The sequence below is a fragment of the Gossypium hirsutum genome, chromosome D08, assembly GCF_007990345.1.
Source record: "Gossypium hirsutum isolate 1008001.06 chromosome D08, Gossypium_hirsutum_v2.1, whole genome shotgun sequence".
Lineage (NCBI taxonomy): Eukaryota > Viridiplantae > Streptophyta > Magnoliopsida > Malvales > Malvaceae > Gossypium > Gossypium hirsutum.
Genome location: NC_053444.1, coordinates 60,116,369 through 60,128,162, shown reverse-complemented (window position 1 = coordinate 60,128,162; position 11,794 = coordinate 60,116,369). Strand labels below are relative to the sequence as shown.

The 11,794-nt window shown below is 32.4% G+C and overlaps 2 protein-coding genes across 2 annotated transcripts; both read right to left on the bottom strand.

Annotated features, from left to right (window-relative positions):
- Positions 1 to 7,045: 7,045 nt before the first annotated feature.
- Positions 7,046 to 7,861, bottom strand: LOC107930007 (uncharacterized mitochondrial protein AtMg00810-like). The gene is made up of 2 exons (XM_016861561.1): positions 7,822 to 7,861; positions 7,046 to 7,728 (listed from the first exon to the last, which is right to left on the bottom strand). The coding sequence occupies exons 1-2, from the start codon at positions 7,859 to 7,861 to the stop codon at positions 7,046 to 7,048; spliced, it is 723 nt and encodes a 240-aa protein (XP_016717050.1).
- Positions 7,862 to 9,990: 2,129 nt separating this feature from the next.
- Positions 9,991 to 10,626, bottom strand: LOC121220365 (uncharacterized). Its single transcript, XM_041100060.1, has 2 exons — positions 10,438 to 10,626; positions 9,991 to 10,338 (listed from the first exon to the last, which is right to left on the bottom strand). Exons 1-2 carry the CDS (start codon positions 10,624 to 10,626, stop codon positions 9,991 to 9,993), a joined length of 537 nt encoding a protein of 178 aa, XP_040955994.1.
- Positions 10,627 to 11,794: the final 1,168 nt, after the last annotated feature.

The window sequence follows — 11,794 nt, the reverse complement described above, 5'->3', positions numbered from 1 at the left end:
AAAAATACAAATGTGAGTAAGAAAATAATCGAACCCAAGACTTAAGGACAAAAAAACTAACATTTAACCATATAATCAAAAGAACTAATTTGTCAATTTTCAGTAAAAACACATCCTAGCTGACGTGGCTGAAAGTGCGCCCTGCAGGATGCGTTTTTCTTTCTCTCTCCAAAAACAGTATAGATTAGTAAATTTAAAAAAAAAACATATTTTCTCAATTTTTATTTTTTTTAGCTTTTACTGATAAATTAGCCTAATTTGGTTTATATTTATATTTATAATATTGATGACGAGTCTAAATAATTAATATCGTTAACTTTTTTATTAAATTATTAAATATTTTTTATAGATTCTGAATATATCTGCTCTTTTTGGACATAATTCCTAGAACTACTCATATTCCCTCTTCAACCCATAAATAGGAGGACAATGCGTTTCAGTGCACCCGAACCCACGTTCTCCTACATTAACAATAATGTTCATACCAATCAAGTTAAGACTCAATCAGATTATAATTATAAATTACTCTTAGAGCACGTTTGGTTCGTTGTATTGGAATAGAGGCGTAATGGAATAGAGGTGTAATGGAATAGAGGTGTAATAGCAAATCAACTGTTTGGTTGAGTGTAATGGAATAGAGGTGTAATAGTAATCTTGTGTTTGATTGAATAGAATAGAGGTATAATAGCATAATGGAAAAAACTAAAATGACTAGAATACCCTTAGCATAAATTTGTTTTGGTAAATGATTATTGTTATTGTTATTAAATTTTAATAAGATTATTAATATCAATAATAAATAATTTAATCATATTTTAACATAATTATTATTAAATATACTTTAATTAAATTATATAATTTAATAAAATTCTTAATAATCAATATTCTTATATGAATTTACTCAAATCATAATATATGATACTATAAAATATAATTTAACATAATTATTATTAAATATATTTTAATTAAAATATATGATTTAATAAAATTCTTAATAATCAATATTCTTATATGAATTTACTAAAATCATAATATATGATACTATAAAATATAATTTGAAATAATTATTATTAAATATATTTTAATTAAAATATATGATTTAATAAAATTCTTAATAATCAATATTCTTATATGAATTTACTTAAAATCATAATATATGATACTATAAAATATAATTTCAAATAATTATTATTAAATATATTTTAATTAAAATATATGATTTAATAAAATTTAAAATAATTATTACTAATAAATTTCTTATATGAATTTGTATAATTTAATATAATTGTTATTAAATATAATTTAATAATAATATATAATTTCATAAAATTCTTGATAAATAAATATTCTTATATGAATTTATATAATTTAAAATAATTAATATTAAATATAATTTAATAATGATATATAATTTCATAGAATTCTTAATAATAAATATTCTTATATGAATTTACTAAAATCATAATATAACTTGAGAATTATATTCTGCATAAACATAATTAAGTTATAATAAGCCACTTCACTTGTTTGATATCATAGTAAATAATTTACCTTTTTTACACTACTTATAATCATAAGTTTGTATAAATTATTAACAATAAATAAACACCATAATTAACTTGAACCCTGTATTAACTTGATGGATAAAGTATTTATCACCTCAAATATGATTTGGGTGACCGCAAATGTGATTTGAGCTCAAATTATACTCATAGTAAGCTCAAATTTTTATTAATGCCAATGCCAACACTACCACATTTGGGTTCAAATTATACTCATAGTAAGCTCAAACTTTTATTGATGCCAATGCCAACACTACCAAAACCTTTTGAACAATTATTTCGAAGATTTAAACCAACAAAAAGAAAATCAATAAGTAATAAAACCATAGAAAATAAAAGAAAAAATTTGCCTTTGAAGCACATTCAATTGTACACTTGATTCTCTTTGATATCTCCATGATTTCTTCATCTTTATTCATAATATCAAACATAGGCAAACAAAACGATAACTGTAACCCCTTACCCCTACCAACATTTTATTGTAAGTATAACTAACATAGGATAACTAGTTGGCCTCTTAAAACAGTCAAAGACCAGACCCCAAACCAAACCAAACTGCTAAACAACAAAGCATACATCATTAAAAAGACCCCATCCCCAGATTGCATCATTTTCAATTCTTAGAAAGGAGGAGCATAGAGCTGGAGAACATTCTGCCAGGACGGTCTGCTGCTAATATCATCCCACCAAGCACTCACATGCTTCCTGCTGGTTTTCATGTATTCCTTTCCCATTTGACCCACCAAGTACTGAGTAAATGGCAGGTGGCTCAGGTCAACAAGGCTGAAGAAATCACCAGCCAAGTACTTGTTCTTTGACAGCCTCTCCTCATAAATATCCAGAACTTTGCAAATTTTGGCACAAGATGCCATCCTCTTCACAACAGCCAAAGCAACTCATAGTTCCTCTTGCGAATTATCTCTAATTTGCAAGATCCAAATCTAGGAATTCAAGGAAGAATATCTGTGAGTACAAATATCAAAAAAGAAAAACAGATTTCTTGTATAGAAACCGCAAAACAAACAAAATGCAAATACACAGAGCACAAATATTAGGTTAGATAGATGAAAGCAATTTCCAGGAAAAACTGCAGAAGTAAAATGCATTTAGTTTTTTCACAATCTGCTAGTTTGTAGTCCAGATATTACAGAACTGGAAGTCTTTTCATTGTGTCCATGTGGAGCATTTCTTTAGTCTGGCAAACCAGATAACATATCTTGTTATATAATATTTGTCCTTGAATCAAATAACATGCTATAAAGCAAACTCCCATTTGTTTTGCATAAGAGCAGAAAGAAATGAAAGGAAATAAAAAAAAAACTATTCCAAGTATGCATATGAGATCAATTCCATAAACTCATGAAATTGCGGCATTTCATTCTCAAACATAATATCCTATGAAATGAGAGGTGAGTTGAGTTAAACTTTCATTGGGTTATCAAAATGCAGCCTGGCATGCGCAAACATCAAAAGAAACCACAGGCAGTATTGCTCACAATCAACTTGAAATCATTGGAAATAAAGTTTGGTAAGGCTTTTAGCCACAACAACTTTTCATAAAACGAAAATACCCAAATCTACAATTTCACCCGCTTTAAATACCTAACAGTTCCCCTACTACTTAAAATCGATATATTATGAGAAATTCTATTCAATAAACTCTCCCCAGTAAAACGAAGCACAAATATCCAAGTTAAATCACTCTATCAAACAGATCAACCACTCACCAAATGTATAGCTTATAAGATTGCGCATAAAAGGCCAGTCAAACACAGCATTCAACAACCTTTTTATTTATTTATTTATCACAGTTTTAAAAAATCAAACAGTTTCATGAGTACCGAAAATCACCTAATTACATTGACCCGTTTGCATGTCAATCAAAAGCATCCAAACGAAAATAATATATAATAATATATATACACATCCGTATAATAGAAATACCACCTGAAATTTGGGGATGATGAAGTGAAGCAATCAGTTCAAAAAGAGACTCTGCCTATTAGTTGAACTGAAGATCTAAGACAGTGAAGCCGGCGAAAACAGAGACCGATAGAAAAAATGAAGAAATGAAAAGACAGACAAATCAGCATGCAAAGCAGCCACAATCCAAGCCAAAGATAGAAAACTAAAATGAAAAGTTCAAGATTCATACCTCACGCCGAGACCGAGAGAAAAAAATGAAGCAGTGGCTTTCAAACGTGCTGCAACAAATGAAAGGGAAAAAATGATCGATAGAGAGAATCGGTAAAGGCAGACGAGGAGAAATGATGAGGACAGAAAAAGGAGAGGGTCGGGTGGGGAATGAGGGTAAAACAGAGAGTTGGGAAGGGAAGCCGGACGTAATGGGTAATCCTCGATTTGGGAAAGGAATAGAAAAACAGGGAATTTGGGGATTAGGTCGGGATTGTAATACGCGCGTAATACCTATTACAGCGAACCAAACGCCGGAATGGGTCAGTAATGTAATAGGCGCGTAATCGGGGCGTAATGAATTACCTATTACACTGAACCAAACACACAGTAACTATTACACTGAACCAAACACACAGTAAAAGTCTTATAGACTAATAAGTAGTTTTGCATTTTTTTAGGTTTTTGTTTTTTTGTTAATGTTCAAATTTCAATTTTAGCCCCTAAACCATGCTAAAACTTAAGGTTTAAGCTATCTACTTTAATTTTAATGTAATTTGGTCCCTTTGTTTTTATAATGTCATTAATTAGTCTAAATAATTAATATTGTTAACTATTTCAATCAAATTACTGTCATCAATTTTTCTTAAGAAAACTATTTCAACAGAAAAAAAATTATTTTATCATGATGGGTTTGATTTAGTGTTTTTGTTTTAAAATCCTAATAAGTATTTTCAATGTTATTATCAATTTTTCTTAAGAAAACTATTTCAACAAAGAAAACAATTCCATTACCTTCAATCTTGATGCTTCACGATTACACCTTTCGACTCAGCCATCACCATTAAATATTAATATTTGAATTTTAGAAAACACACATTTAACTATGCATCAATTTTGGACGTTACAAGGGTGTTAAAACTTTCCTTGTGCGTAACTGATTCTTGAATTCAAATTCCTTTTCTATATTCCAACACAAATGTAAAATTGTCTTTCTTCAAAAAAAAATTCTTTTTTTTTCAAAAGGATAATTTTATATGTAATTGATCATACCTAGTAACAAAAATTAGTGGCGACTCTTCGTTCTTTAAATGAAACATCATATTTTTCAAAACCAAAGTTTTTATTCTTTTAAAATTTTGACAAGCTAATTTTTTATTTTAATTGAAAATTGGTCGCGACATTTTCTCTTCCAATTGTTCTGACAAGTGGTATTAGAGCTTCAGTTCAAGAGAAAGGCTACTTAAGTTGACATGCCATAGGATAGATCGAGTACGAGTTATTTTGGCTACGACTCGATGAGTGATGGGCAAATTTTTTCTTCGGTTATACCAATGAGCATAGGACACAAATTATTTACTTCGACTACTAATCTTCCAGAATTATAATCTGGTGTACATAATCATCTATTACAGTAAGTGACCCATAGGGTCACGGTGTGACGAGAGACTTGTTGTCTTGACAAGGCCATTACAGTAAGTGATGTTACGACGTTGAGCGGCTTGACGTTGTGACATGATAAACTGTTTGGCGTCGTCATGTCGTGGAAAGGAAGACATCACGATGTTGATCCTGCATTTTGAATTCTTTACAATTAGGTTTCATTTCTAGCTTGGATTAGCTCTAAAGCTTACGTAAGCTTGTTTAAGACCCGAAATTGACTTTATTTCATGTTGAATGTATGTTTTAACTGAATTTTAATTATTGAATGCTATGAATTGTTCGTGCTTTAATCAGAGTTGCTATGGCAAAGGATGTGACATCTCGTAACTCAGACCCAACGATCAGGTCAGGTATTGGGGTGTTACACATCAATAGTCCCGTATATGCACTTACATTAGGTAGAGAGGAGTCTTAAGCGGTGCTTAAGGAAGAGCTTAGGGGAGGCCTCCAATGGGCTCTCAACTAGGCTACGGGTAACTTAGCCTAATAGAACAAAGGCCTTAGTAGTGACTCCGGTAATATAAGTTCAACAACTATCTCCCAATAGTTCCTCAACGTACGGATGGATAGAAATATCAATAAACTAAGCATTCAAAAATGCTTAGTGATGTTCAAATAAACTCCTCTCCTTCTTACAGACAAATGTCTCTTCATTGATAATATACTTATTTCTCTTAGCAACATGTTTTTTTTTTCAATAGCAAAATTTTGCTCCAAGTAATTACTTTCTCAAATTTGCTCCACGTCATGTGATAGAGTCTACTCTCTAAAGGAATACCATCAAGTCAAATAAATTAACTCTCATTTCTTTTGCTCTAATGCCATATGGTAAAGTTTAGTCTTTTAAGAGATACCGTTAAGTCTTTCAAGAAATGCCATCAAGTCAAATAACTTGATTCTAATTTCTCTTGCTCCCAAGCCATGTGGTAGAGTTCAATCCCTCAGGGGATATTATCAAGTCAAATAACTTAACTCTTATTTCTCTTACTCCCACCCTTAGGGAATACCATCAAGTTAAATAACTTGAATCTCATTTCTCTTGCTCCCACGCCACATGGTATAACTTGATTCTCATTTTTCTTGCTCCCATGCTATGTGATAGAGCCCAATCCTTTAAGATTCCTCAGCAGTAAGCTTTATCTCTTCAACAGTTGAGCATTAGAAATAAACTTTTCTTTCCTCACAAGCTTCTCCTTAGCAACAAGCTATAACTTCTTAGTAGTTACTCTCCAACAACAAGCTCTAACTCTATTAAGTTATGAAACAGAATAAAAGAGAGAGTTGGAAAAGAAAACAAAACCAGAAAAATTTTAAAACTAAATAGTGTATCTTTCATTAAGATTTTGGTGCATAATATACAAAAGGCTACTACTATTGCAGTGGTTAATCATATCCTAAAACTTCAGCAAGTATTACATAAAAAATGTATCCTAATCAAATACAAACTGACACATTAGGTGTATCATGCTTGACTGCTTATAATTGCTCTGTCAAGCTAAAATATAAAAAAGGTTGACATACACTTTTAGAATATCTAAGAAAAATCTCATCTAATACTCCTCTTTGAGATTTTTCTGGGAGACTCCAAGCTTTGTTCTTAGAAACTCAAATTTAGGCCTTGAGATAGCCTTAGTCAGAACATCTACAACTTGATCTTCAGATTTGCAATATCTCACACTAATTTCTTCAAGTCTTTCAGCTTCTCTGATAGCATGAAATGTCACATTAATATGCTTAGTTCTTTCATATTGGACTGGATTTTTGATGATAGCTATAGCAGATTTATTATCCACCCAAATTGCAGTAGCTTTATTAATATTTTGTTCCAAGTCAGCCAAGATCTTTCTAAGCCAAATGGTTTGATTAGCTACTACTGCAGTAGAGACATACTCAACTTCAGTTGAGGATTAAGCCACCATATCTTGCTTCTTTGAATTCCATGCAAATGTACCACTTCCAAAAGAAAAAACAAAACCCGAGGCGTTTTTGCAGTCATCTACATTTCCAACCCAATCATTGTTAGCATAACTTTCAAGCTTGCAACTATCGTTCTTCAAATACCATATGCCATAGTTAAATATACCTTTAATGTATCTCATAACCCTTTTATTTGTACCATAATGAGTCTGACTAGGAGCTTGCATGAATCTAGATAGTAAGCTTGCATCATACATTATATCTGGCCTAGTAGCAGAAAAATATAACAAGTTCCCTATCAAACTTCCGTAAACAAAAGCATCAGCCTTTTCAGAATTATCTGACTTAGACAACTTTTCATTCAAAACCAGCGGAGTAGCTACTGGTTTGCAATTTTCTATTTTGAACTTCTTCAAAACTTCCAGAGCATACTTTCTTTGAGAAATAAAAATACCAGCATCAGATTGGTGAATTTTCATCCCAATTAAATACTTCATATCACCCAAATTAGACATTTCAAACATACTTTTCATTCTTTGTTTGAACTGTTCTATAAACACTTCATTATCTCCCTTAACAAACAAATCATCAATATACAATGAAACAATAAGTTGCTTCTCATCATCAAGCTTTTTAACATACAATGCAGCTTCACTTTCGCTCCTTATAAACCCTTATTGTAGCAAATAGGAGTAAATTCTGCTATACCAGGATCTAGGAGCCTATTTCGGCCCATAAAAAACTTTGTGAAGCTTATACACCTTGCCTTCATTTTCTAAACCTTGAAAACCTTCTGGTTGTTCCATAAATATCTCGTTCTCAAGCAAATCATTTAAGAATGCTGACTTTACATCAATGTGATAAACTTTTCAGCTTTTCATTGCTGTTAAGGCTAGTAAAAGTCTTATAGTGTCATTCCCCGCCACAGTAGCAAAAGTGTTTGAAAAATCAATTCCTTGTTGCTGAGAATATCCTTTCACCACCAATCTAGCCTTATGTTTGTTCATAGAACCATCTGGATTTAATTTGGTTCTACAGACCCACTTAACACCAACCACCTTGAAATTATTTGGCCGGTCAACAAGCTGCCAAGTTGAGTTTTTCTCAATTATTTTGATCTCATTAATCATTGTTGCTTTCCATTCATCATGCTTAGCAGCTTCTTCATAGCTTGTAAGTTCTAATGTAGCCACATTGCACCTAGTATAAACCTCATCTAATGATCCAGTGCCCCTAACTACAAATTCTGTATCAGTTTCAGATTTTGAAATTTGTTCTTGAGACACAACAATTGGTGTTTGTGCTGTAATTTCATTTTTCTCCCAATTCCACTTTGCATGCTCGTCAAACTTGACATTTGTGCTAACAAACACTTTCTTGGTAGACACATAGTACAACTTGTAGCCTTTGGAGTTGGTACTATAACCCAAAAATACTGCAACTTCAGCCCTTTTATCAAGCTTGCCTCTCTTTACTTCTGGCACAAAAGAAAAACAAACACATCCCGAAAATCTAAGATGTTCAATTGAAGGCTTTACACTATGCCATGCTTCATGAGGGGTTTTTCCAACTAAGGTTCTTGTAGGTAACAAATTCAGCAAGTATACTGAGGTGTTCACAACCTCAACCCAAAATACTTTTGGAAGATCTTTTTCAAACTGAAAACATCAAGCCATCTCTATGATTGTTCTGTTTTTCCTTTCACTCACTCCATTTTGTTGAGAAGTGTAAGGGATAGTCAGTTATTGTTGAATTGTAACTTGTTGACAGAACCGAGCAAATTCCATTAAGTTGTACTCAGTCCCATTATTAGATCTCAATTTCTTCATTAGACGGCTCGATTTAACTTCGACCATGCTCTTGAACCTTAGGAATGCGTCTAATACTTCTATTTTTTTTTTTAGAAAATATGCCCAGCATATTCTAGTGTAGTCATCCACAAATAAGAAAAAGTACCTGCTTCCATTAAGAGATGGAGTACTCATAGGTCCACACATATCTGTGTGAACTAGTTGTAGCTTCTCTGTAGCTCTTGAGCAGTTTTTATGTGGGAAGAGAAGCTTTGCTTGCTTTCCAAATTGACATACAACACATACATCAACTTTATCATAGATAACAGGTTGATTTTTAACCAAGTTTATTTGTATGCATATATCTCAAGGCTGAATTATTATAATGCCCAAGTCTTTTATGCTATAAGATAGAATCATCCACTACACTAGCATAAGCATTCAAATATGATTGTTTCCATTCTATTGGAAAACTTTTGTTCTTCATTTTGACTGTCATCAAATTAGAACTAGTAGGATAAAAAATGAAACATGACATATTTTGAAAGTGCAAAATATAGTTCTTTTCTAACATTTGTCCCACACTCAATAAGCTTTGGCTTATATCAGGTATAAGAAAAACATCAGAAATAAACTTTGTACCTAAAGAAGTTTCAACTTCAATCATTCATTTTCCTTTGACATCCACAAGCTCTCCATTTCTAATCTTCACCTTAAAGACATAGGACTTGTCTAACTCCTTAAAAAGGCTTGCATCATGAGTCATATGATTGGTGCATCCACTATCCACCAGCCATGTTTCTATTCCACTATTTACAACATAACAAGTAGCAATGAAGAGAATTTATTCTTCTTGCTTGAGCTTTTCAACAGCCTGAGCTTGGCCCTTTTGATTTGCTTTGTTTTTACAAACCTTATCTATATATCCAAGTTGATTACAAGCTCTACATTTTACCCCTAGTCTAAACCAGCAAAACTTTTCAATATGATTTCTTTTCTTGCAATAAGAACAAGGTGGATACCTTCTTTTTTTTGCTTTCCCATTTGTGGTCATCTCCTTTTTTCTCTTTATTTTTTCTTTCACCAGATTATTTTTTTCCAAAATTGTTATGACCATGTTTGTCTTTGAACTTTGCTTGAAAAGCTCATTTGGTTGACTCCTCAAGCCTAATAGCCCTTCTATGCTCCAAAGCTTGAAGAGCATTTACAACTTCTATCAAGGTAAGTTTTGAGATGTCTTTTGAGTCTTCTAGAGATGAAATTTTTGACTCAAACCTCTCTGGAACACTAACCAGCACCTTTTCAACTATCCTCTTGTCTAGCAACTCCTCCCCGTGTAACCTAATTTGGTTTACGACATTCATAAGCCTATTAGAATTCACCTTAACAATCTCTGACTCTTTCATCTTTAGAACCTCGAACTTTTTCCACAAATTCAGCACTTGAATCTGCCTTGTTCCGTCACTTCCTTGGAACTCTTCCTTGAGCTTGTCCTATGCTTCATTTGCAGTTTCACAGGTCATTATCCTTGTAAAAATCACATCTGTTATAGCAGAGTGAATGCAAGAGAGAGCCTTGTATTTCTTAGTTACCTCCTCATTATGTTGCTTGATTTGAGAAATAGTTGGATTTGCTCTCAATGGAGGCACATCTCTACTTGTTTCTACAGCATCCCCCAGGTCAAAAGCCCTCAGGTATGCCTTTATCTTCACTGTCCAAATAGGGTAGTTTTCTCTTGTGAATATATGAGGATTTGGGGGTGCAAAGTTGCTGGAAGTCATATCAGGTTCTAAAAAGTTTTTTTGTGTAGAAGAAGATTTTTTTTTCTAATTTTTCAGCTCACACACAATCCCTCAAAGTTAATTTTTTTAAGCTCTAATACCAAGTTAAGTTATGGAACAGAATAAAAGAGAGAGTTGGAAAAGAAAACAACACCGGAAAAATTTTACAACTGAATAGTCTATCTTTCATTAAGATTTTGGTGTATAATATACAAAAGACTACTGCTGTTGCAGTGGTTAATCATACCCTAAAACTTCAGCAAGTATTACATCAAAAAGATTGTATCACCTAACCAAATACAAACTGACACATTAGGTGTATCATGCTTAACTGCTTATAATTGCTCTGTCAAGCTAAAATATCAAAAAGATTGACATACACTTTTAGAATATCTAAGAAAAATCTCAGTCATCTAATAAACTCCTCAACAACTGATTTTCAACAGCAAACTTCTCTTCCTCGACAATTTCCGCTTCTTAGCAGTAAACGCCTACTTGTTAGTAGCAAACCTTTCACCTTATTCACTCTTATTTCTTTAGCTCCCACATACTTGATAGAGCCTAGTCCCTCGGAGAATAACATCAAGCCAAACAAGTTAGCTTTTACTTTTACATATTTCGCAAAGAAAATGATGTCCAAGCTTTTTTTAGGTCATCATTAGGTCACGGGGGTCTTTCATCTCCACCTTCACATGTCTTATCTTCATCTCTTATTCATTATTTTCAACTTTATCCCTTGATTTCTCTATTTCAAAGCTTTGAGACCGACTTAAGCATTATTCCCAAGCACAAGCTTCAGCACCCTTTAGCTTATGCTCGTCTTGCAAGAGCTCGAGAACACCCAAATTCATCACTAAACCTGATCCATAGCCGAAAAAGTATAAACATACTGCATACGAAATTCTAACTCAATTAATTTATTTTATTCAACGGATTTAGGTTTATATACAATTTGTTTTATCCAGAATTTGCATTCTTTGTAACAATAGAAGCTATAGGCCATAATATAAGAAAAAGAAATGGAGGTTAATTATAACATCCATGAATTAAAGGTCCCACTTTTGGCTGGCATAGCCAAGACCTATTTTCTATCTTAACTGAGGGAAATAATTGTTTTTCCTTTTCAATTGCACGAGAATACTTTTTTTAATTCATATATTAGTCTGTT